Source organism: Manis pentadactyla, chromosome 7, assembly GCF_030020395.1.
Source record: "Manis pentadactyla isolate mManPen7 chromosome 7, mManPen7.hap1, whole genome shotgun sequence".
NCBI classification, from domain to species: domain Eukaryota; kingdom Metazoa; phylum Chordata; class Mammalia; order Pholidota; family Manidae; genus Manis; species Manis pentadactyla.
Genome location: NC_080025.1, coordinates 142,135,001 through 142,162,372, shown reverse-complemented (window position 1 = coordinate 142,162,372; position 27,372 = coordinate 142,135,001). Strand labels below are relative to the sequence as shown.

Sequence of the window (27,372 nt, the reverse complement as noted above, 5' to 3'; positions counted from 1 at the left end):
AGGGATGAAACGATTTTATTCTAGTTTCAATACCCAACTTTGTATCCGTACACTGTGATAGTTAAAAATCGGTGTTGAACACATCTCCTCGAGCAAGGGAAACAAAAGCAAAAATGAACTCATGGGACTACATCAAACTAAAAAGTTTCTGTACAGCAAAGGACACCATCAACAGAACAAAAAGTCATACAGTATGGGAGAATATATTTGTAAATGACATATCCAACAAGGGGTTAACATCCAAAATATATAAAGAACTTACACACCTCAACACCCAAAAAGCAAATAACCTGATTAAAAAATGGGCAGAGGATATAAAGAGACAGTTCTCCAAAGAAGAAATTCAGATGGCCAACAGGCACATGAAAAGATGCTCCACATCACTAATCATCAGGGAAATGCAAATTAAAACCACAATGAGATATCACCTCATACCAGTAAGGACGGCCAGCATCGAAAAGACTAAGAACAACAAATGCCGAGGATGCGGAGAAAGGGGAACCCTCCTACACTGCTGGTGGGAATGTAAGCTAGCTCAACCACTGTGGAAAGCAATATGGAGGTTCCTCAAAAAACTAAAACTAGAAATACCATTTGACCTGGGAATCCCACTCCATAGAATTTACTCAAAGAATACAACTTCTCAGATTCAAAAAGACATATGCACCCCTATGTCTATCGCAGCACTTTTTACAATAGCCAAGATATGGAAGCAACCTAAGTGTCCATCAGTAGATGAATGGATAAAGAAGAGGTGGTACATATACACAATGGAATACTATTCGGCCATAAGAAAGAAACAAATCCTACCATTTGCAACAACATGGATGGAGCTGGAGGACATTATGCTCAGTGAAATAAGACAGGCGGAGAAAGACAAGTGCCAAATGATTTCCCTCATTTGTGGAGTATAACAATGAAGCAAAACTGAAGGAACAAAATAGCAGCAGACTCAGAGACTCCAAGAAGGGACTAGTGGTTACCAAAGGGGAGGGGTGTGGGGGGGCGGGTGGGGAGGGAGGGAGAAGGGGATTGAGGGGTATTATGTTTAGTACACCTGGTGTGGGGATCACAGGGAGAACAGTGTAGCCTAGAGAAGGGACGTAGTGGATCTTACTGCATTGATGGACAGTGACTGCATTGGGGTGTGGGTGGGGACTTGATAATATGGGTGAATGTAGTAACCACATTGTTTTTTCATGTGAAACCTTTATAAGAGTGTATATCAATCATATCTTAATAAAAAATTTAAAAAAATAAATAAAATCTATCGGTTGTAGTATGATATTTGAATGAATTAGTGGCATTCTGTAATTCAGACAGCTCTGAAGTCTTAGAGCCAAGAGAATTAATTGGCTGGGAGCCCAGCAGGAGCCTGTAGACTGCTGCATGCTCCTCCCCTCCCGTGCTGACCTGAACAAACCGAGGTCCCCAAGGCAGGAGGGGCAGGACTGAGCTTTGCCTATGGTAAAGGCAAGCCAGCACTTTCCCTACTGAGAACTTTGTCAAGGGCGATCTTGACATTCAGACATTTGGGGAGAAATTCCCTTTGATCTTCAACATTTCTACTGTAGGTTGAATGACCTCCAGAACCCAGAACCCAGCCTCACACCGATGCACGAAGCTCTACTTTTCAGCTACACTTAAAAAACCCCCAAACACAAAGCTACCGTGGTTAGCCAGGGAATATGAATGCCATTTACACTGTTATTTCTGCAGGAAAATACATTCCAGGTTCTGAATAACCAGCTCAGAAACTCCTCTAACACATCCCTTTGTAAACTGGGAAGTAGCTAAACTAGAAAATGAATTTAACAAAAAGAAAAAGAAAAACTGGCAAAACATGAAAATTATAGAGATGGAAGAAAGTCTTCTTTTCTCAAAGTATTCACGAATGTATTTCAGCCATGACCCTCGTCCCATAGTAGATTTCATGTTTCATGTATGTCTTTGTTTCTGTGTCTCTTCAAAGTTCCTATCTTGATGGCTATTAAAAAAGATTTTGTAATTGGAGCAAAACGTGTCTTTAAAAAAGTAACTCCCTGAATTCTTCATTTGTAAAACACTGTTTTTGTAAGGTTTCCAGTTGACGTCCAGTGGCCATTTGTCACATGGTTTTCCTTTAGGGGTTTGTCTGATAACCTGTAAAAATCTAGTGTTGCTGTATTTAAAATAGTCTTTGTCCCTTTAAGATAGTTCTGGTTTGGGGCTGTTTCAAGTCATCTTCTCCAGTCACTCATTATATTTAAATGAAGTTCTGCTCCCTGATTTATGTTACCTTCTTCTTTTTTTAAACCAGCTTTAAATTAGTTGATCCCGAGTGTCACCCCTGGCTGAATCAATTCTCCAGCATTAGTAGTGTGTGCTAACTGACGATGGCACCTACTCCTCCTTCTTGAAGCATTTGGTTTTATGAAAATATCAAGCCTGCAGAGACACTGTTAGCTTCCAGAAGGGCAGCTGTAAGGTCTCTAACCTGATTATAACTCTACATATATAGTTATGTATATATACAGTTATATAGTTATAATATACTCGCCCACGTGTTTATCATTGAGTAATATCAGCCCACTCTTTCTCCTGTCTGGGTCTCAGATCAGAATACATGAATTCGAGCTTCTTTAATCTCTTCTCTTAGAGTGGCTGCTGTCTTCCAGCTGCCCATAGGCAGGTTGGTTCCACTAGCTGGTCATTTTGATACTTTAGCACACCTTCTTTTTGAAGGGAAAGATTTTGTGGCCTACCACACACAATAAATAATGCTGAAAACATTAGAATCAGAGAAAATGAGATAGAGGAAAAAATCCATCAGAAAAAATATCTCTATGAAACTTTAGCATTTATCCATAGTAATGACACACAACATAAACTTTATTTAGATAAATGCTATGTAAAGAAGCTGTTTAATCAGGACGCCTATTATTTTCTAGGCAATGCACTGAATGAATTGTCTTGTAGAAATTTTGATATTTTTAGGAAAATGAAAGACTCTCACAATATTTACGCTTTATATTTTAAATCAAGATGTAGTTAAAAAAATAATATTTTGGGGTGGGCAGGATTTCAATAGGGGGCAGAAAATTCCAGAACAGGCAGAGACACACTGGGTCACAGCAAAGTGGGGTTGGTGTCCAGGGAGTATCAGCAGATGGAGATGTTGGAAGAACAAGCTCATGGTACTCAGAGTTGAGGGGCAAAGGTTGTATGTAGCAGAATGAAGATAAAAAAATTAAGTTAAAGTCTGAATCTCTTGCCAAGCCCCAGCACTTGAACTCTGTCTTATAATGCACTGAGAAGCCCTTACAGGACAGATCCACGGAAATCTGTCTTCCCTGGGGAGAAGTGTCAGGGGGGAGGGGATGGAGTGAGGGAGACAAATTAGGAGGCTGTTTGAATCAAGAATCCAAGGCATTTCAGCTAAAGACTTCATTGTGGAGATACAGAGCGATGTCTGAGAAGACTCCGTTATCTTTGCATCTGTGACCCATCCATCTTTTTGCGACCAGCTGGAACTGAAGCTTTCTCTGGGATTGTTCCGGTGTGTGGTCACCCCAGCAGGACCACCATGAGAGCATTAAAATACAGTGTTACGTCCAAGACAAACAGTCTGTCTGGTGTGGAGAGGTTAGTGAGATATTACATATGATTTTGATCTTCCTAACTTGGAAAATGAAGAAGATGGTGAAGACATTAACTAAGATGGGCAGCAGAGGAGAGGGCTTTTGGGTGAAGATGATGGAGTTCAGTTTTGATTATGTTGAGCCTGAGGTTCCTGTGGGCAATTCTGATTGGATCCTGAAGTAGAATTTTGCAACTTGGGGCCAAAGCTTTTAGGAAATCTAACTGCAGGTAGTTTAAGCACTATGCGGACTGGAATTTTCTGGAGCAGGTGTCATTTGTTCTGGTATAGCCTTCCTCCATCATCTTCAGGAGAACTGAGAGCCATTCCAGGAAACGCTGAGATGCCGCTTCACTAGCTCACTTAGGAGGGTGGCGGTAAGGTAGCCTCCCACAGGCTTACAGAATAGTTAATGCCAGAAGAGACCTTAAAGATGACCCAGCTCACCCTTCTTATTTTACAAGGGAACATGATGAAGTCTGGTGAGGTTCAGTGCCTGGTCTCAGGGTGGTCAGCCTAGAATCCTGGTCTCGATCTCTCTTGTTTAATTAATTCTTTTTGTCGTCCACTCAAGATTTTTTCATAGTAGGGCTTTCATCTTTCCATTTTTTTCCCATTAAAGTCTAATTTGCATAAAGTAAGATGTGCAAATCTTGAGTGTAAAGTTGAATGAATTTTTACATATGGGATCACTTCTTGGATCAAGTTCTAGAACATTTCCACTACCCCAGAAAGTTCCTGTGAGCTGCCTTCCAGTCTGCACTCCCCACCTGCAGGGGGGCCACTACTATGACTTCTATCTCTGCAGATTACCTTGCCTAGTCTCAAAAGTCATATACAAGAAACCAGAATATATGTAATGCATATACAATGTAGTGTCTGCGAGGGAATTCTGCTTCTCGATGTTTGTGTCCTTTTTATTGTCCTGCAATGCCTTTAATTTGACTATGTACATAAGTTGGAGGCCAAACAAGAGTCTAAGAATGTGCCTTGTAGGAGGTCTTGAGGAACCTGTGTTCTGGATTCCACCGAGTTTTGGAGCAGGTGAGATTGGGAGGAGGGGCAAGCAATCTCTGGGTGTGGCTGAGAGATCCTGCCCTTGGGTGCTGAGTCAAAAGACAGAAGCAAAGAACTGCTACCATGAAGGTGGTTTTAACATCAAAAGGAAGAATCCCCACTTGTTCCAGGAAATAAAACAATAAAACTACAGTCATAGATGCATGTTTCATACAGCAGTGCAGTGAGGGAGATGGGACGCTATGTGGCTCATGGCGGCTGCTGATAAGCATTTGGTTGAGTGAATGAAATGGATGAGGTGCTGGTCTCAGTGGAGAACCATGGGAAATCCAGGTGGAGAAGGAGATCACCGCCACAATTGAGGGGCAGGTGACCAAAATGATGACAGGAATACACAGAAAGGTGGAAGAACAGGTCGTGGTTGGTGCAATTTTGGAATTCACAGGGAAGATTTCACAGGACAGCAGCTTGGGTGGTGAGGTCTAAGGTGCCTAGTCTGGCCATGCAAGTAGGATGCTAGGCTGTGTGAAAAGGCTGTGGAGGAAGTCAAGAGCCTGTGAGCCAAATGTGATGGTCCTTGGGTTCCTATGACGGCCAGAATGCAGGGGAGAAGGTGTGACACCGGAGGACACGTCACTGAGTGGAGGATCTGGTGCCACAGAATGGAGGACAGGTGAGGAAGGGAGGAATAAGGCCAGCTGCCCTCCTGGCCCTGAGACATGGGCTACGCTGCCGGTGGGTGTACGTTAGGTTCCCTCAGGGAGCACTAGCATCAAAGAAGCACGTGCTTGGACTTGTCTGATGATGGATAATGACCATCAAAGCTTTTCATTTTCTTTCATTTATTGAGATATAATTCATATATAACGTCATAGTACTTACAGGTGTGCAACATACTGATATTTGTGTATATTTAAAATAATTACAACATGTCTATTTAACATCCATCACCTCTCAAAGTTAAAAACTGACTTTTGTTTTTGCTTAACAACATAGAAGAGATTTTAGAGGACCGAGTGGAAGATTTTTGAAGGGGGTGTTCTCAGTGTAGGAAACTTCCAGGAAAAGCAACCCGAAACCATTGTAGTACTTGACCATCAGCTTCCATGTTGACCAAGTTTGAAGTTTTTCAGCTATCAGGATGACTTGGAGAAAATATTTGCATTTAGCAGGCATATTTCCACAAAAATGTGGAGACAGCAGTCTAATGTACTGCTAATCTTAGGAAAGGGTATTAAGGAAAACCTTTCATTTTCCAAGATGCAGCCTTCTATAATGCACATGCTCCAGAAAGCCACAGAAGAAAATATTCCGCAATATACAGAAACTGATGAATCAGAAGAAATAAACTAAAGGCAATTTATCTTCCACTATTTCAGAATTGGAGCAACTTTTTATATTACAAGAGCTTCACTTTTATCGACATGAGGAGTGTCTGATTCCAGCTAACTGGCCTCTTGTTGCCACTGTAGTATTATTTAGGGTGTTTTTTTCTTTTTTATATATTGTTGAGTTTTTACTAAAACAGATCAGGTGTTAGCACCTGGCTTTTTCCTTTTAATTATCTAAGCCCACTTAGGTTCAACATAGATTTATGAAAAATTTTAATGTTTCTACTACTTTGCAAGTCTCAGTAAGTTCAATCTGTATTAACGATTTAAGAATGAAATCTAGCCAGCTTCTTGCCTGGTTTCTGTGACCCAGCCCAGGCATCACCTCGGCTTCTTTCTCATTCCCAGGATGGGGTATGTGCCTCTCCTCTGGAGGTGCATAGATACCTTAAGCCTATCATTTTATTTACTTGTTGTGTTTTAATGCTTATAAGCACAATATCTGGGATCAGCTATGTAACCTGTGTGCCTCAGTTTTCCTATCTGTAAATTGTGGATAAAACTTGTGAAACCTATAAACGTTAATACCTATAAAAGCTTTAGAACAGTGCCTGGCTCTTAGAAAACTCACAGCGAAAGCTACGTGTCCATATTGTTCTTAATGCATTCGTCTCCTTCACTAGGTGAGGGTGTGGGGCTCTCGGCTCCACCTCAGAACCTCTGGACCCGTCCCACTGCCCCTGACACAGCAGGTGGTCAGGAAGTGGCGGCCTGGAGATGGGGCTGTGGTCATGACCCCCCACTGGGTCAGGAAGGGGACCCAGAGAAGTCAAGCTGTTCTGTAAATACGTAAATGTATATATCCACGGCTGTTAGTGAATTTTTTAAAAGCAATATTCCAGCCATCTCAGAAGTACTAACAAACAAGCAAACAAAACATCAACAGGAGCAAGACCATGTCTGCTTCGTAAAGGGACCTGGGACACCGGGGCATGTCCTGTCCTCCTGACTGTGACCTGCTTCCCCAGCCCCTTCCCAGATTTGCAGTCTGGGCCTCAGTCATTCCCCCCTCCTTGGGGACAGTCCCTTTCTCTCTCCATCTCCAGTCTCTCACTCTGTACCAGGCTTTACTCCGTAATATACATGCACGCTCAGGTCACTACCACTTATGACAAAGAACAAAAGCACAGTCTCTGGGGCTCTGTCCCCACGACCGCTCACCCGGGACGCTGCCTTACTCTCTGACAGTGACCTCCACATCTTAAACTTGGCAGGTCCTTTATGTCCTTATTTCAGTGACTTTCAGTTCAGCAGGGGTGAACTCTTTTCTGCTACTGTGGTTGAAATTTCTTCTTCACTTGGTCTCCGGGGTCCCTGTCTTCCTGCCCTTCTCTCCTTCGAGCCCTTTCTGCATTCTCGGATCCCTTGCTTCCTCTCCACACATCTGTTCTGGGCCATGTCATCCGTGCTGAAGGCACCCAGTGCTTTTTCCTGATGGCTCTCTAAGTGTGGGTGACTCTCAGACTATTTCTGACTCAGGAGTGTGTGCGGGGCTCCAAGCTTGCATACCCAGCACCCCGGAGGCGTGTCCACCTGGGCAGATACTCCTATACCCTGTGGACGCACACTCAGAACACCCACTGTAGATTGCACTTTGCTCTCAAATGCCCAAGGTGCCCCACCTACACAGTCATCTCAGAGCCATTCTCATTTGTCATGAGCCAGACAAGACCAGGAACACTGGCTTCCTTCTAGAACCTTCTACCCCACTTCACCCTCATGACCATTTTGTTAAAGTAGGTGGACACTATCCCCCAAGCATCTCTCGCCTTGTATCCCCCCTCGCTGCTGTCTTCCCCTCTCTCTGTCTTGCTCTGACACAGGCTGCACCACTTCTTGTCTGCTTTCCATCTCCCTCTGTTAATGAGAACCTGATGGGGTCACACCCCTGCTCCCCATCACGGTCAGGGTCCAGCTGACCCGCCTGCCCTTCTGCCCCAGCACCCACCCCCTTCCCTCCTCCCACCCCCATAGGGGCCCCCTGCTCGGCGGCTCCCCCTGAGTCTTGGGGTGCAGCCCCCATACCTTCACTCCTACCGCATGTTCTCATCCTACCACGATTTTCCTTTCCTGATCCCCATTCTTCCCCCTCCTTCCTCACCTTACTGACTCCCGCTCAACCCTCAAAACCTAATTAAAGCATTATATTCCCTGGAAGCACCCCCGCCACTCTGTTCAGACTCAAATACTCCCCTCTCTGCTGCTTTCAACCATCTTCTCAGGGTCTCTTCCGGGTGGCGATGCCCCGTGTGGGGCGTTGACAGCAATGACTCTGAGCCAGACAAAAAATGCTTGGGGTCAGACACCAGCGCTGCCACGTCCTAGTCGTGTGACCCTGGCCAGGCAGCTTAATTGCCCAGGGCCTCAGTTTTGCATTCGTAAAATAGAGACATAGTGTAGGGCCCACTGGCAAGGGAGGTCGGGAAAGTAGCCAAGACGATTTTGGTAAATCTCCAAAACAGCGCCTGAGACCTAGAGAGTCCGACACAGCTGAGCTATTTTTATTATCATCATAATTACTGATTTATTTGTCAGCTTTCCAAAACAAACAGAAAGATCTTTGAGGGAAGGAACCACGCTGGGTTTGACGGGGTTCCCTCAGCACTGGGACAGGGCCGGTCCTCAGTTAATACCCAGTGAATGAACAATGAATACAGATGGTAACTAAGTGAGATACAGCCTTAAAACGTGAACTTAGGAAGTCATTTAGTGTGCTAATGAGTAACGTCACTCTAATTTACTAATTTTCTCATGCATGTTTTTTCACTTGTGCATTAAAATGCTATGGTATCTCATTCAGTCGGTGTTACTGACTCGCTGTCTCAGAGTCAGGAATCTTCCACTGCTGACAGAAGGGCGCAATGTAGTTAATTAACAACAATGTTATTCTGGAAACCACTAGGTGGGCATGAACTGTGACAATTCCTTTGAGACACACGCAGAGAAACAAAATTTGAATTCCTTTCAGAAAGCCTACCAAGTTAAAGGGGGAAAAAGGTAGAGACAGTTTTAAAAAGTTTGCCTTCAGGATCCACATTCCTGGGCCCCCTAGCAGCCGACTGTCGCTGTAGAGACAGTTAGGTTTGCAGAGAGTGACTCTGGTAGGAGGGAGAAACGGGCCAAAGAAACTCTCTGTCTCGCCTCACTGCCCGGCGAACCCTGCAGAGAAGAGTCTGGAGAGATGTGCTAAGTGGGCAAGCCGCAGTCATGGACAGGTTTTCTCCATGTTCTTCATGAAAGCAGTGCTTCTTACTTATTTTGGAGAAGTTTTTCTCAAATATAGAAACCTGCCTTTTTTGCCACAGAGGGTCCTTTTAACCTCCATGTAGGTGCTATATGATGATGGGCATTTGAATCTCTGCCACTGGGGTCTCCCTTCCACCCTTAGGAATTATCAGCAGGTCCAGAGGACTCCGAGGAGAGGCCAGCCTGCAATCCACACCTTGATTGTCCTGCACTTCTATATAGTTTGCCCAAAGTAAACTACAGGACAAGAAAGAGCTATAGGATAAAGTGAGGATATAATCCACACTCGGCCAGAGTCTCCATATTGTGGAAAGGTTGGGGAAACCTTGAAAACATCTCTGAAGATCCTCATAATCAGAAATAAGTAGAATTCTACTATGCAGGTGCTAAGTAGAAACTTTATATATTTTTTATACTTGGTTTGTCTTCTTTCCAACCCAGGCAAGGGTTTACACAACACGGGGAAATGAAACACTGATGGGGTGAATGCAGGTGAGTTTGTGGAAGCTTACAGAATTACTTAAATGCAGAATTGTCAATTTTCTCCTTTTTCCATGAGATATTTTGAAAATATAATCCAACAAATGTGGAAGACAGGAAACAGTTTGATTCAATTAATTTTAACTGTGCCAAGTTAAGTCCCTTTTAATAATTCTAATCCATGATTCATGAAAAGAGGATTTCTCTTTATTTAGTTTTTAAATGGCTGACTAGAATATTCTCAGTCTTCCCTTTCAATCAGATCTGCCTCAGATTGGATCTGTAATGTGCACCCTTGGGAAGATGATTACACCTAGTAGATAACTGACGTAGATGCTTCACGGGCATCAATATTCTACCGACATAACAGTTCCCACAAACTACCATGCCCATTTTACAAATTAGGAAATTGAGGTCCAAGAGATTAAGCAATGTACCCAAGGCTTTGGATTTCAGCCTGAGAATGTGATTTCCAAAGTCTGTGCACTTTCTGCTAGGTTACAGTCTACCATTTTACAAAAAGAATCTCACAGGACTTCAGCATAAAGATAGTTAACTGAGATTCCCTTTTTAAAGGACCACAGTGCATATTTATAACTACAAAAAAAGAAGAATGTTCCATCAGATATTTCTGGGAAATGGATTTGGGATCATACTCAGGCCAGACCCAGTAACACAGGCATCAGATAAAGGGCACAGACTGGGAGGAAGGGGACCTTTTGACATGGGGAGCGGCACTGAGAGTTTGTGGAGGGACATGAGATACTGACCGGCTTCCCCATCCTGGTCACACCTGCCATCTTGCTGATTTCTGCCCTAGTCTGAACGCCAGGAGAGGCTGGTGTTTGCCAACATTCACCACACCTGTAAGTCGTGGACTGGAGATTCCTAAAGCTGCACTTCCGCTTTGGGACTGAAAGGGTGCTGCTGGGATGAGAACTGCACATCTCAGACCCAGCAACCCCCACCTCCCACGGACGGCTTTTCCCGCGTGGTGGGGCCCTGTGAGGGCGTTTGAGATACAAGGCAAGCTGAGCCCAGCTGGGCAGCATCTGCTCTGCTCTAGACTCTGTTCATTCCTGTATCCTTGGTTAAATAAATTCAGAACTGAGACCTGCAGAGGGTGTGGATGTGGGGCCTCCTCTGCAAAGCTGCACACTCACAGTTTCATCGCGCAACACAGTACCCTGCCCAGGCTGCTTCACTTGCTCTGACAGACAGATGCTAATTTGTATTAATCTTATTTTCCTTTGTGTTTCCCTCCACTCTCTTATTCCTGATCACTTTACACAATCCTCTTACTACTCTTAACTCTGTCTCCTGGGAAAATAAACATACACAAAAAGAAACTTTAAATATACATTCCTCCCCCACATGATTAGGGCAGTTGGTTCTCGTCCATCCTCCTTGGATGGCCTGGCTTGGGTCTCTGTGTGTGCCTGCTTCCTTGTGAGGAATCTAGGACAGGGACCTCTGTCCTCAAGTTTGTGTGTCCCTTCCAGCAGCTTTCCTGGGACAAAGGAAACCACTGATGTTTGAATCCACTGAAATTACACACCCAGGGTTGGGATCAGTGTGAAGTGGTAAGAGTGGCCATTCATGAGTTGACATAGAATTTATACTCACATTTCAGCTCGATTTTGATGAAATCTGTGTTCCCAAGATTTTCCAGAAACACTCCCCGGGGGATTAATGTTTTGAAGTAGAAAGAGATGTCGGCACTAGTTTCCCCTTGGAAAGTAGAAAAATGCAGGTAGGATGATGGATTTGGGAAAGAGGCAGCATTCCAGTAATTCCCTGTGGAAGAAAAGAAAACGACAGGGCGATTGACACCTTGGTCATGGTGTAATGAGAAAGATACCCATTTCTTGAGTTTTAATTGATTTCCATTGGCAATAGGGCTTGTTACCTCTCATCATGCTGAACAACATTGCACAAAATTCCCACAAACATATTTTTGACTTTCTAAAAAGTTCTACATGTGTATCTGCATCAAATATTTTATTAAAAATGGATAGTTGGGATTCTTGCCAGGAGCAGTCCTGGTGTGACCCTTGGGAGCAAATGCCAGCAGAGGAGTGAATGGAGAGCAGCCCCTGGTGTTACTGTCCGAGGGCGGGTGGGGGCTGTTTTGAACTGGTGCATATGCACTGGCAGCTCCAGTCTGGCACAGGAAGCATCTGCCCTAGACCTAGAGGGACAGAACAGGGGTGGGGTCTTTGGTATTCTGCTCTTGCTTCTCAACCACCTTTGCCTTGGAATAGCTGGCACCCGCTTCCAGGTGCAGGCACTGCGGGCACACAGCTGGGGGAGCGGAGAAATGGCAGATGGTCGGGCCAGGTTAGGCATTTCCCTGCCCTCCTGCTCCACACCCGCCGAGGTGAGCTGCTGTGAAAGAAATATCCTCCTCTCCAATCTCTTCCTCCTTGGGGACTGCAGGTGAGGGCGATGGGGAGTGCTGAGCTGAGCCCACCAATGGGCTCTCAATCAGCTTCTATCCTTGAACTCACAGGGAAGGCATGGTTATTCCCCTCTGCCCCAAATTGCCTGATATGTGTCCCAGGAAAAAGGCAGTTCACAGGACAAAATTAAAACACCAAATCCAGATGACTCACATTCCATTAGAATGGTGGACCAAGAATTTAATATGAGACCAAGTGTTAACTCTTCACTTTATCTCCAGGGCAGAGACTGAATGTGCACATTTCTGAGTACATTTACTATCACAGCTAAGGACTAAAATATATGGGCATGCAAGATATGAAATCACCTAAATGTCCATTGATGGATGAATGAATAAATGGATAAAGAAGATGTGGTACATATGTACAGTGGAATATTACTCAGTCATAAAAAAGAATGAAATCTTGCCATTTGCAACAAATTGGATAGACCTATAGAGTATTATGCTAAGTGAAATAAGTCAGACAAAGACAAATATCATATGATTTCACTTACACATGCAATCTAAAAAAAATAAATGAGCAAATAAACAAACAGATTCATAAATACAGAGAAGAAACTTGTGGTACAGGAGAGAGGGATGAGGGATAGGTCAAATAGGTGAAGGAGATTAAGAGGTACAAACTCCCAATTATAAAATAAATAAGTCATGGGGATGAAAAGTACAGCATAGGGAATATAGCCAATAATACTGCAATAACTCTGTATGGTTACAGATGGTGACTCCACTCATCATGGTATTTCCTAATGAACATAACTGCCAAATCAATATGTTATACACCTGACACCAATATAATACTGTATATCAGCTATACTTCAATTAAAGAAAATACTGAAATAAAAAAACACATTAGCGTACTTTAAAATAGTTACTAAAGCCTTTACCTTTAATACTAAACCTATGTCAAAGTCACCAGATTAGGCCCAGGATGGAGTCAGTCATGCTAAGCCCCACGTCAGCAAACCAAAACGGAACTGAGCTTCTGCACCCTGCGCTCCCAGAAAAGCAGGGCCAGGTCCACCAGTCGGCACTTGCCTGCTCATTGCAAGGGACCTGACCTGGCTCCAGACCTTCCCTTTGCTCCGTATGAGGGAAGTAACCCTGCTTTAACCAATCAACAAATGCTATGTTTAACCTCTTGTTCCTGCTCACATTGGCCTGTAAAATCTCTCACCATAAACAGCTTGTTGGAGATAGTTTCTCTTGTTTAGACTGTATGCTGCCTGATTCATCAATCACTGAATAAAATCCCAGTAGGTCATTAAATGTGGAAAACTTTAACATCTAAAAAAATGGTGTATATATATATATATATATATATATACACACACACACATACACACACACATGTATTTTTGCATATATATAAAATATATGTTTTTTACTTATTTTTGCAATATCTTTCCTTCAAAGACACAATGAATCAACTAAGTTCGCTGTTAGTTTCTATGTGCTATATTTTTCCTTTCTTTTATGCAAATTAGGCAACTATGCAATATTAAGTGCAAATCATATTCTGGAATAAAGTTAACTTGTGTTGGTACTGCAATGCTTAAACTGTAACTTTCAATTAAATACATGATGTTGCTATATTATGAGATGGTAAAATACCCTTTTATTTAGTTAATACTATTTGCTTTTGTTCTTAGAGACATCTAAGATACAGTGACATTTAGATAAGTGAATGGCAATTTGTAATCATTAAATCAGTGCAAAATATGCTTGTAAATGTCTTTATTAAGGTAAAAACAGCGGCAGTGGAAATCTAGTTTAAGGTGACCCAACAGTCTTAGTACAGGTTTAAGCTATGTTTTTTTGGAAATTGCCATCTCATAACTTTTAGTAGAAGGAAAATCGACTAGTTTCCTCTTGGGAAGAAGAATATGATATGATATTGATTAGAATACCACCTGAAAAGAAAGAATCTTAACTACTGTTTAAGTTGCTGTCATCTGAGGGCTGAGTCCGCTTCCTGGCTCAAGATCTGGCTTAATATAGGGTGAGAGGGTTTCCAGCTCACCTTTCCCAGCTGGCTGGAAATGAAGGTCTCTCAAGATAAAACCTAAATCAAACTAGAAGTTGCAACCCTCGCACCAATCAGAGGTCGGGAAGGAATAAAGACGAGTCTCCAGCACCAGTGGGATTCAGCTCATCCTAATTGGGCGACAGCCCTTTCACCACCAGGAGCCTGCATGGATCAAGTCCCAGTCTTAACACAGCTGGAAGCAAAAGCAATTCTCTCTCTGTAAGCTGTATCCCCAAGACACGAACGTTATTAACCTTCTAAAGTTTCTTTCCAATCAAGTGCAGTCTTATTTTCTAGGGTGGTGATGAATGAACAGAAGAGCAGTTGTCTAAAATGATTCTAGAAAAAGGAAAGCTAATAGTAAAATATGTCACTATTTATTTGAAGTCCAGCACTGGTTCTTCAGAAAAAAATAACTCCAGGGAGGAGAAGGGCAGTTCAATCAGTTATTTTAGCTTGATGAAATATCTCCACAGACCACAACTCCATTTGTTCTAATTCTATGCTCACTAAGCAACCTTGAATTAATTTGGTTTCTTGAATGGACATATGCACAGGGAAATAGCACCTTGAATAAATGTGGTTACCAGTCATCTTTCCGGAAATGTCTGGATTGTCACATAGTATCCTTGGAGTGTTACTGGTGGGCTGGCCCAAATCTCTGAATGAACTGAGTCTAGATCCTTGACCAGCAACAGTGAGGACTCTACTCTGGACCTGACTGGTGGTGTTTGGAGTTGAGGTGTCAACTCAGGAGGTGCTGTGGGACAGCCCTCTGGGGCATAAGCAGAGGAGATGAGAAATTCTGCTTATATTTATTTTCATGACTTCATCCTTTAAAATATCTATTTCAGTTATACTTTGTAATGTGTATAAGACATGAGTACAGTGGCACAGGGGTAGAATTCATGAGTAAACATGCTTATTGGGATGGGGGCTAGAGGTGAGCAGAGGCCACCGTCAGAAAGTTTGAATGCTGCTGCTCCAGACCTTGCTGAACTGTGAGGCCTACTCTGGTGAGTCCACTGCCCAGGCTCTGGGATTTTGGGTTATAACAAAACAACATGAGTGCTTTTCCAGTGCTCATTGCAGTTCATGATGTGAGAGCTTGTAGCATTATTAGTGTTTGTTTATATTGCTCCCAACTGACCATAAACTCTGAAAGCTGGGATAAAATCACTTCATCCCTGTAACCTTTGGCCCCAGTACATCGTAAGTACTCAATAAATAATTATTAAGTCAATGGATAAGTGAATAGTTGTCCCTCTCAGTTACATCCAATTCCACTCCATATGTAAAGTCCTCATAGGATAAAACCTATTTCACAGTAACCTGAGTATTGCAGATATTAAATAAATACAAATAAAAGCTAATGCTGCTTGTGCACCTACTGATACCTAGACACCATAATTTTCCTGCCCCTAGCAGACCATAATTTCCTTGTCTATAACTTAATTTCTAATATTCCCTGTAGACCCCATGGAAAAATGCCACACATTTACAAGACTGAGAGTCTCATAACTTTCAGGTTACTGAAATAGCTGCAGTTTGTTCTTGCTCTCAAGGTCAGGGCTGCAGAGGGTAGGTGACATTGGCTGAGAACACCAAGCTGGAATTGAGACATTCACTGTATGGCAAGGACTGGTGGTGTAGCAGGTGACAGGGACTGCCGGTGTGGATAGGCAGAAGGGGACAAGGTTGGAAATGGGGAAAAGTGCAAGGCAGAGCATAAATAAATACCTGAGACTGGGGGGCCAGTCAACAGAAAAGGGTCAGGGACCGGCCAAGGGCAGGGGCAGCAATGATGAAGGGCCAGGCAGAATGGCTGGGTGAGGTTGAAGGCTCTACAGGCATGAGAAGGACTTGGTGACCTAAGAAGCTCTAGAAATACATTCTGGGCAAGGCCTGGGCTCACCCCCATGGCACAAGGAGCCAGGGCAGTACCTCCCCCCAGTGTGGGACAGGAGGCCTGGGAACAACCACGCTTGGCTGGCATTCATCGTCACTTCAAACCCTAGTGAATCATTAGTATTAAATTTGATAGCATATGTTCATCTAAATTCTTTAACAGCCATTTACTTTAATTCCCCCTAATGATTCTGACTTCAAAATTTCCAAGGATATCTTCTCATGGGCAGCATGAAAGAAATTCCACTTAAAATGAAAACTTACACGTGTGCCCTTAGGAAAACAAAACTTAAGGATTGAAAGACTGATTTCCCATAAATGCCTGACTTCCAGAGAACTGACAATGGTTGGATCTTCTTAAATGATAGGGAGTGGCTGGGGGTTACCTCCGCTCAACCCCGGAAAATTTCTGTTTATGGATTCCAGAGCATGAACAAGAAATGACCCAGGTCGGGCTGGTCTCTCAAGATAAGCTGAGTTGAGCTTTATTTGTATGACTGGACAGGTCTTGTCTGCTCGGGGAATTTTCAAAGCTGGTCTCTGTTTTGATTTTAACAGACTTTTACTGAACCCTTCCTTCTTTACATTCTCTGCCCATAAATACAGCCAACCCCAAACCCCTACTGGACTCGCTGGATGCCTGCTAGGGTTTGCTTGTCCTGAATTGCAATTCCTCTGCTAAACCCAAATAAACTAATCTTTCTGACTATTTTCAGCTTGCCTTGGTTTACCTGCTTTTTAGGTTAACAGCAGCAATTAACTTTAAGCTTAAATTTCTAATAGTTTTAAAAGTCAAGTGGTGCTAGAAGGAATACAGCAAAATGCAATTCCGTGCTCAACCCAAACCCGGTTTCTTAGCAACAATTCCTTCTACACATTTAACTCTTTTTGTTAAATCCCTGCATTCCAAAGATATACTTGTGTGGACACTTATTCATTTATTCACTTTATATGTACTTTACTGGCCTCCCTGACTTCAGGATGAGGACTGAGCATTTTTACAAGTCCACCTCCCTATTCCCTTTCTCCTTTTTCCCACCAAATAGCAATCTTGCAGACTTTTGGTTACATTGAAATTCATTATTTATATTTTTAGGATTAGGCAAGTATTATTCACTAAGGAGTAAACTAGTGGAATCTAATTGTATTTTCTTTTTTTTTTTGTATAAGTTTTCATTTCTCTGGAATCAATAATTACCTATTTTTTTCACTGGCTTAGCTTTGTATGTACCTGTCATGATTTCTTTCCAAATTCTCCATCACACATGGGAAACTCTTCTTAAAACATACCCCAAGGTTGGTATTATGATTAGCATGCAAAATGGGGGGGGTGGGAGAAAGGGGAGGGCTGTACAACACAGAGAAGACAAGTAGTGATTCTACAACATTTTGCTATGCTGATGGACAGGGACTGTAAAGGGGTTTGTGGGGGGGACCTGGTATAGGGGAGAGCCTAGAAAACATAATATTCTTCATGTAATTGTAGATTAAGGATAACAAAAAAAAAAAAAAAGAAAAGAAAGAAAAGAGGGATTACTCCCTGATAGGATAAAACTAACTGTAAATCAACGATTAATGCATGCTTTAAATATCCTTAATTTTGATCATTTAAAGGGTGTCAGATGATCAGCTATGGAAGTACATTTTTCTGATAATATTCCTTTCTCTTAAAAAAAAAAAAAAAAGCAGTTCCTGTGTGGTGATCTCCAAAAAGTTCTTCACGATGATATAAAGGGCATATCAAAGGGTGGGCAAAGGGTTTGTTTGTGTTTATACAGAGGATCAAAGCCTAATTTGGCCACCCAGAAAACGAATTAAGATATGATATGAAGAAGAACTACCAACATCAACATTCTCTGGAAGAGTCATTCCAGAAGATGATCATCAAAAAACTTCAACAAAGATCCTGGCGCTGTTGCAGTTGTAGCTGCATTCATCCCACCAGTTCCTGGACTTGCCATTGGAATGAAGAAGGAGATATCTAAGCTGGCCTGTGCATACAGTAAAACAACAAATTTGACTGGATCTATACTGTCGGAACTCAACCAAGAATTAGGAGAAGTACAAGTTGCAGCGCTCCAAAATCTTACAACTACAGACTATCTACTGTTAAAAGAACATATGGGATGTGAACAGTTCCCAGGAATGTGTTGTTTTAATATGTCTTATTTTTCTCAAACTATTCAAATTCAATTAGACAATATCCATCATATCACTGATAAGTTTTCACAAATGCCTAGGGTGCCTAACTGGTTTTCTTGGTTTCACTGGAGATGGCTGGTAATTGTAGGTCTGCTTTGGTTATGTAGCTGTATCCCTATTATGTTAATGTGTGCACGCAATTTAATTAGTAGTTCAAAACCTATACATGCTTTTGTTACACTACAAGAAGATATGTCAAAGAAATAATCAATCTTCCCATGTTTTCTTCCGCCTGCTACTTCTATAGCTTTTCTTCTTCCTTCCTAATTGCAACCCTTAAATAGAATTCGTGCCTCATATCAAATTTACCGAGTATCATAATTCTTCCAAGTGGTAAAGATACCTCAAGACAAATGCTGGGCATAGAAGCCACAGGGCATAAATCTGCAAAGAAGTAAAAAGCTAACCTTTTCAAAGAATATTGTTTCTCTCTCACTTACCAACTTTATATTTCCCTGTATGGCCCTGGAAGATGACTGGTTAGCCAGAGACGAGTAAGATTCCTCAAGGGAGGAACAACCTAAGACAGGCACAGTTGCAGGGTGAGAAATTGGGGATCAACAGAGGTGAGGCTTAGAACCTCACCCCCACTGTTTTGAGAGAAATCTTCTGCATCCATGGATGTTTTGTTGCCCTTGTCTAGCTTGGATTAATACTTAGTCTATAGGCACACACCTGATCATCTACATTTGCCCTCTTACAGCACTAAACTATGTTTTCTACCCTTATCTTTCATCTACCTACCACTTCAGCATTTTATTAAACATAATAATAATAATAATAATAATAAGGGAGAAATGTGGGATTCACATATAAATCAAGTATAAAAATCAAATGAATATTCATATTTGACCTGATTGTTTATAGTTCATAATGCGTGATCAAAACTGAAAGTTTCTGTGATGGCTGCCCTTGCACTGTTCACCATGTAAGAACTTATTCACTATGTAAGAATTTGTTCACCATGTAAGAACTTGTTCATTATGCTTCAGAAGATTGGAGACTGTTGAGAATTTGGCTTGGGGTTGATTAATGATTGTGCATTGAGTCCCCTATACAGAATTTTATTGTTGTTAACAACCATTTGATAAATAAATATGAGAGATGCCCTCTCAAAAAAAAAATACCCAAGGTTAAACCCACCAGGTAATGTAGCAGTCCTGTTTTTGGCATCTTTGGTGGCCCCCATCCTTCCCCGCCCTCGGGCAGGGTCTGAGGGCTGCTGCATGCACTTGCCCTGGACCTCCCTCTTGCCATTATCACAGGGACTTCCTTGAGCACTCTTCAGTATGGAGTCCTTTAAATTCTGGATCCCACGACTTGGGTGATCCCTCTTTCTGGTCTATAGCCATCTTCTTAAGGAGCACATTCTTATCTTGAGATAAGGGATGAGCGAGGTCAACTTTCTAAATTTCCTTGCTTTCCAAAAATGTCATTATTCTACTTTCATACTTGAGAGAGTCCAGACGATTATTTTTTTCCATGTGATTTTAAGGGCATTTCTCCACTATCGTGAAGATAGCATTGGTACAGAGAAAGCTAATGCTTTCTGATGACTACATCTTGTATGTGACTGATGGGATTCAGGACAGGCCACCCCCAAATATGGCACTTTGGCATGCTGAATATTTCAAGCTGGAGACGTCTTGAGAAATGGCAGGTACAGGATGCACCTTCTGACCTTCCCCTGGAGCAAGTTGTAAAACTTTCTGTCCTTTCATGTCTTTCCAAAATTTTCTACTTTTCATCAAACTTAGCATAAAAACACTTGAGTTTAACCATTTCTTTGGGGCATTTCCTTTTGAAGGTTTCCATGTCATGGAAAACTTACATTGAAGAAATTTGTATGCTCTTTTTCTCTTGTTAATCTGTCTTTATTAGTCTAATGTTAAGACCCTGCCAGGGACCCTAAGAGCATGAAGGAAAATTTTTTGCTCTCCTACATAACTTGTATTTTTTTCTCTCTGGAAACTTTTGGGTTCCTCTCTTTATCTCCCTTGAGACTCTGTATGACTGACTGGGTGTGGATCTTCTCCCCACATCAGGTCTGGGACCATAATAATTTCTCTGATCCCTTTTTCTTGAACACCTATTGTTTTTTTTTAAATTTATTTATTTTGTTATCATTAATCTGCAATTACATGAAGAATATTATGTTTACTAGGGTCCCCCATTCACCAAATCCCCCCCACATACCCCATTACAGTACTGTCCATCAGCGTAGTAAGATGCTGTAGATTCACTTGTCTTCTCTGTGTTGCACAGCCCTCCCCACGCCCCCACCCCCCCAAATTATACATGCTAATCATAATGCCCCCTTTCTTTTCCCCACCCTTATCCCTCCCTTCCCTCCCTTTCTCCCCAGTCCCTTTCCCTTTGGTAGCTGTTAGTCCATCCTTAGGTTCTATGATTCTGCTGCTGTTTTGTTCCTTCAGTCTTTCTTTGTTCCTATAGTGTTTGGGTTTGAGGTGAGTCTCTTGTAAGCAGCATAGAGATGGGTCTTGCTTTTTTATCCATTCTATTACTCTGTGTCTTTTAATTGGTGTATTCAGTCCATTTACATTTAGGGTGATTATTGAAAGATATGTACTTATTGCCATTGCAGGCTTTAGATTCGTGGTTGCCAAAGGTTCAAGGTTAGCTTCTTTAGTATCTTACTGTCTAACTTAACTCACTTATTGAGCTATTTTAAACACTGTCTGGTCATTCTTTATTTTTATCCCTTCTTATTCCTCCTCCTCCGCTCTTTATATGTTTGTTGTTTTATTCTGTGCTCTTTTGTGCTTCCTTTAACTGCTTTTGTGGGTAGTTGATTTTATTTTTTGCCTTTAGTTAGTATTTGGTTGGTCTGCTCTCTTTGCTGTGATTTTATTTTCTCTGGTGACATCTGTTTAGTCTTAGGAGTGCTCCCATCTAGAGCAGTCCCTGTAAGATGCCCTGTAGAGGTGGTTTGTGGGAGGCAAATTCCCTCAACTTTTGCTTGTCTGGGAATTGTTTAATCCCTCCTTCATATTTAAATGGTAGTCATGCTGGATACAGTATTCTTGGTTCAAGGCCCTTCTGTTTCATTGCATTAAGTATATCATGCCATTCTCTTCTGGCCTGTAAGGTTTCTGTTGAGAAGTGTGATGATAGCCTGATGGGTTTTCCTTTGTAGGTAACCTTTTTCTCTCTAGCTGCCTTTAAAACTCTGTCCTTCTCCTTGATCTTTGCCATTTTAATTATTATGTGTCTTGGGTCCTTTCTGTTGGGAGTTCTGTACACTTCCATGGTCTGATCAATTATTTCCTCCTCCAGTTTGGGGAAGTTTTCAGCAATTATTTCTTCAAAGACACTTTCTATCCCTTTTTCTCTCTCTCTTCTTCTGGTACCCCTATAATACGGATATTGTTCCTTTTTGATTGGTCACACAGTTCTCTTAATATTGTTTCATTCCTGGAGATCCTTTTATCTCTCTCCACATCAGCTTCTATGCAGTCCTGTTCTCTGGTTTCTATTCCATCAATGTCCTCTTGCATCCTATCCATTCTGCTTATAAATCCTTCCAGAGTTTGTTTCACTTCTGTAATCTCCCCACGGACGTCTGTAATCTCCCTCCAGACTTCATCCCTTAGCTCTTGCGTATTTCTCTGCAGCTCCATCAGCATGTTTATGAACTTTATTTTTAATTCTTTTTCAGGAAGACTGGTTAGGTCTATCTCATTCCCAGGGTTTTCCTTTGTGATCTTGGTCTGTATCATTTTCTCTTGCCTTTTCATGGCGATAGATATATTTGTGGGAAGCTGGTGCATGTGTTTGGTAAGAGAAAGTCCCTTCTTGCCGGTTTGTGGCCTTCCTCTCCTGGGAGAACAGCAGCCTCTAGTGGCTTGTGCTGGGCAGCTGTGTGCAGACAGGGCTTCTGATCTTGCCTGGCCACTATGGAGTTTATTTAGCTCTGCAGTTGCTGTGGGCGTGGCCTGCCTCAGGCTGCTGCTCCAATATGGCGGAGCTAGCGTTGGAGGGGGAACAGGTGGGAGACTGTTTCCTGTGGTGAGGGGCCTCCGAGCTGTGCTGCAGGGGTTTGCATGCCCAGAGTTCCCCCAGGATTCCCTGCTGCTGGGCTAGGTGTCCCAGGCCACTTCCATCCAGCTGTGGGGTCCCTGTCCCTTTAAGACTTTCAAAAAGCACTCACTTTTCTTTCTTTTTTATTTTATTTTATTTATTTTATTTTGGTATCATTAATCTACAATTACATGAAGGACATTATGTTTACTAGGCTCCCCCCTTCACCAAGTCCCCTCCACATACCCGTTCACAGTCACTGTCCCTCAACATAGTAAGATGCTGTAAAATCACTACTTGTCTTCGCTGTGTTGCACAGCCCTCCCCATGCCCCCCCCAATATACATGTTAATCGTAATGCCCCCTTTCTTTTTCCCCGCCCTTATTCCTCCCTTCCACTTGTCCTCCCCAGTCCCTTTCCCTTTGGTAACTGTTAGTCCATTCTTGGGTTCTGTGCTTCTGCTGCTGTTTTGTTCCTTCAGTTTTCTTTTGTTCTTATACTCCACAGATGAGTGAAATCATTTGGTACTTGTCTTTCTCCGCCTGGCTTATTTCACTGAGCATAATACCCTCTAGCTCCATCCATGTTGTTGCAAATGGTAGGATCTGTTTTTTTCTTAAAGCTGAGTAATATTCCATTGCGTATATGTACCACATCTTTATCCATTCATCTACTGATGGACATTTAGGTTGCTTCCATATCTTGGCTATTGTAAATAGTGCAGCGATAAACATAGGGGTGCATCTGTCTTTTTCAAACTGGAGCACTCGCTTTTCTTTGTCCCGGGTGCACCAGCCACAGAGACCAGCTCACAGGTCCTACTGTTCTGTTTCCCTAGTTTCCAGCACCCCACACATGCACTGTGTCTGTGCTCTGGTCCGGATGGCTGGGGCTGGGTGTTCAGCAGTCCTGGGCTCCCTCTCCCTCCCGGCTCCGACTCCTCTCCTCCCGCCGGGAGCTGGGGTGAGGGGCGCTCGGGTCCTGCTGGGCCGAGGCTTGTATCTTACCCCCTTCATGAGGCACTGGGTTCTCACAGGTGTGGATGTGGTCTGGATGTTGTCCTGTGTCTTCTGGTCTCTCTTTTAGGGAGAGTTGTATTTGTTATATTTTCAAAGACATATGTGGTTTTGGGAGGAGATTTCTGCTGCTCTACTCATGCTGCCATCTTGGTTCTCCATCACCTATTGGTTTTATGTTTACCTTTATTCTCTTGCTCTTTGTGTTCCTAATTTTGATCATTTTTCTTTGTGTTGTATTTCCTTGAACATCCCTTCAACTTTATAGTCAACACTGCTCTTGTATTTTTATTTCAGAAATCATGCTTTTAATTTCCAAGTATTATTTCTTGTTTGGACAGTCCCCTTTCCTATAGCACTCTGTTCTAGGTTTGTATTTTTGGATGCAATATCTTTTCTCATTTGTCAGAGGATGTTAACTTAATTTTAAAAGTTTTCTTCTGCTTTCGGCATTGTTTCTTTCTTCTGACATCACCCTCCCTGCCTACTGTTAGTTTTGGGCCCCTTCTTTCCTGTGGTCTCTGACCACCGGGTGGTCGGTGAGCCTTGCCCATCCACTCAGACTGAACAGCAAAGCCCTTGGAAGCAGACTGGACTCCGTGAGTGAATGAGTATCTGGGGTGGTGGTGGTGCTGGATTTGTTAATTACTTGGCTTCAGCACAACTTGGAAAGCTTTCCACCTCATTGAAGGGCCCCCAAATGTCAGTATCTGTAACCTGTTTGCTCACAGATCAGTCAGTATTTTGAGGGAAGACCGCTCCAATTTCCTCATGAGGAATGTATGTGTGGTGGTTAGTTTTCTGGGAGCTGAGAGGGAGGAGGCTAAGGGGGTTCAAACTTCTGTAGATTGCCGTGTCTTTACTCTGTTTGAATGAAGGAGTTTTGCCTCCATTGTCTTTGGTGCTGGTGCCTGCAGCTTGAGTCACGGCAGGGTTGGAGGAAGTGACTGGAGATCTAACTGATGTGCTGGCGGACTTCAGCCCATCCTTGTGAACCTCACCCTGGCCCAGCCTTCCGACGACTCCCACTCCTGCGCCTCCTGATATTCTGCAGTTTGCTTGCCATCCGCCTGTCAAGTCCGGACTTAGAGACTTTCTTGTTCTCTCTGTAAGGAAGCATGTGTGCCCGTGCTGGATGGTGGTGGCACTGGAGTGGGGTGGGGACAGTGGGGATAACAGTAAGCGAGGCGGGGGTGCTCTGGCGGGGCTGTCACCCGGTGAAGCTGCCGTGTGCTGTTGCACGTGTGGGCTCTGGGATGGGACAGTCTGGCTCTTGACACCCCCACCCACTGGGCATCTCTGGAAGGCTTTCTCCATCATCCTGAATCTCAGTTTCCTCATTTGCACAGCAGAGTGACAATGGAATTGCCCTTTCGGGTGTTGAGAATCACAGGAGATAATCCATGAAGAGCACTTGGCCGAGTGCCAGGTTCACACACGTGAGACTGATCATTACTGAACCGATGGCTTTGGGACCATGTGCAGTCGCGGTCCCAGGCCTCAGAATGGAGCGGGGGGATGGGAGGGGAGCTTCCCTTCCTCGCACAAGTGATCAGGTAACAGCACCAGGGCTCCTCCCGAGACCGCCTTGCCCCAGGGTGGTTCCTGTGAGGGGGAAGCAGCAAGGGCCAAGCCGGGTGAGAGCTGCCCCTGCCCTGGGCTCCTCCCGCTGGTTGGGATGCAGGTTCACACCTGACCCTGGTCGTGTTCTTCTCTTCCCTCACTCCTCTGCTTGCGGCTCACTGGCTTTCAAAACTGTGTGTTTCCTGTTTCTACAACTCCTTGCAGACAAAGACAGTTCCATCTGGGACACCCACGCGGGGACCATCCTTGAGTCCTGGCCTGCGGTACAGGGTGTGGGACAGCAGCCGCCAAACACCAACCCAACGGAAGGAGGGGCAGCCCTGCCACCGAGAAAGTCACCACCCGAACACCTTAACAAGCTCCTTCGCATGGAGAGAGAGCAGAGCTGCCTGCAGGGCCCCTCTCCCCCCTCCTCAGAGATGGCGGAGACGCAGGGGCTGCACCAGGCCACACGTGGCTGACACCGCGAAGACTGCACGTGGGCTTCCCCAGCTGTGGGCTGTGGCTTGGTGACATGTGTGCTGCTGGTGTGGTCAGGACACGGGTGGGCTTGCCCATCCTCCCCCAGAAACGGCAGTTGCCTCAGTGCCACCAAATGGCCCAGAACCCCGACCACACGGAGTGGAGCTGCAGCTTCTGGTTCAAGTGGCAAACCCTTCCCAGCAGAAATACAAGCCCTGTGGAGGCCAATCACTCTGAAAATGTTTAGTGACCCAAAGGTTAGAAATTTGAGGATTGAGTTACACATTGAGCCTTCTATTGTTTCCTAGGGGCTGGGTGCTGTTTACAACAATCACCCAGATGGCTTCATTTACATGCTGATTTCAGTCTATTTGTAGAGGTGTCCTTATGGGTACAAAAAAGTTACTTCCTTAATGAAACCATGTTGTACAGGCAGGAAAGGTAAAAGTAGATTTGTTCAGCTCTCAGCCGCATTTCAGGGGGGTCGCCAAGTGCAGAACCAAGGGCTCCAAGGTAAGATGCTGCCCGTGAGTCCGCTGTGCTCGCTGCAGTGCGGCATCCTTTCCAGTCTGCATTCCCACAGCCGAAGGGTGACAGTACCCACCTGGGGGAGAGTCAGCGATATACATCTTTCACTGTGTGTCCCTCTGTTATTTGGTTCCTTTGGACAAGAATGGGGATGGGGTCCAACAGAGCAAAAGAAGATGACGGACGAAGCCGGGAGGTCGTGATGTCGGGGGTGCTCCCTGCCCTGGGGCCACAGCCAGGTAACGGGGGAGGCGAGAAACAGGCCGTTCCTAGTGACAGGACTCATGTGTCAAATCTGTTAATTTAAACATAGTGGTGCTTAGGAGATTTTTGTTTTCTTTTTGCATGCTTGAAACAGTTGCGGTGCAGGGATATCTGGAGGTGGGAGCAGGTGTCAATTTTCTTCCAAAGTTCTTCAGGGACTCCATGTTAAATCCCTAAAGATCTTCAAAATTTCCCTGTGGGGCTATTAGATATGCCTAGTTAGTTATACTAGTCATCCTAAATATATTGGGGTTCAATGTTTAACATTAATAGCCAGAAGTGGAGAAATGAATGACCAAGTGTGTAATGGAAACATGTGAGCTTCCGGTTCTTCACTCAAATTTCTTTCTTGGGTAAACTCTAAAGGTTTCAGTGAGATCGATTCCAAAGAAGGGGGAACAGCAAGCCCAAATCTCTTATGTCCTTGTGAATAAGGGACTGAGGAAGATCTGCTTGATTTGACAAAAATAAAAATGTGTTCCATCTGGAGGTTGTAGAACAAATTTGTATCCACTACATGCAGGTTGAAATTAAGATATTTAACAAGTGGCAAATATACAGAAGTGGCCAAGGGAGGGCGACTTTGGGGATTGCCTTACTTTTAAAGGCTTGTGTGTCAGTCTCAGGGATAAATCTTTTCTTCCTTTTCCTGAGCCATTTCACTGACTTTCATGTCAGTGATTCCCAGATTTATGAATATAGTTATATCTCTACTGAGTTTAAGACTAACATATGCATGGCGGACTGGACACCTTTACTTTGACCTGCAAGTACCTCAAACTCCAGACTACTGAATGTGAACGTACGTTTCTGCCAGTCACCTCTACCTGCAGCATTCTCTCCTTTGGAGCTGTTCCTGCTCTGCCACTCAAGCCAGAAACATGGACATCCTTGGTACCCGATCAGCCCGATACCTGGAGGAAGTACTCTGCCACCGCGTCCCCTCCTCTCATTTCTCCCAGTGCCCTGGCTCAGCCAGTCGTCTCTTGCCTGGACGCCGCTTTAACTTTTGACCTTGTTTCCAGTGTAGTTTACTTTACCTCTAGCCTTTACAAAGTCAACAGACCGACCATGTCACTCTCGTGAGTAAAGCCCCTAATGGTGCCCAAAGCTGGCGGAACAC

At 43.6% G+C, this 27,372-nt stretch overlaps 1 protein-coding gene across 1 annotated transcript in view; it reads right to left on the bottom strand.

The window, feature by feature from the left end:
- Window positions 1–27,372, bottom strand: part of CNTNAP2 (contactin associated protein 2) — a 1,980,972-nt gene that overhangs the window by 223,020 nt on the left and 1,730,580 nt on the right. Inside the window, exon 18 of the mRNA XM_057504985.1 lies at window positions 11,380–11,550. Coding sequence (XP_057360968.1) covers window positions 11,380–11,550 — 171 coding nt within the window. The remainder of the gene's footprint in view (window positions 1–11,379; window positions 11,551–27,372) is intronic.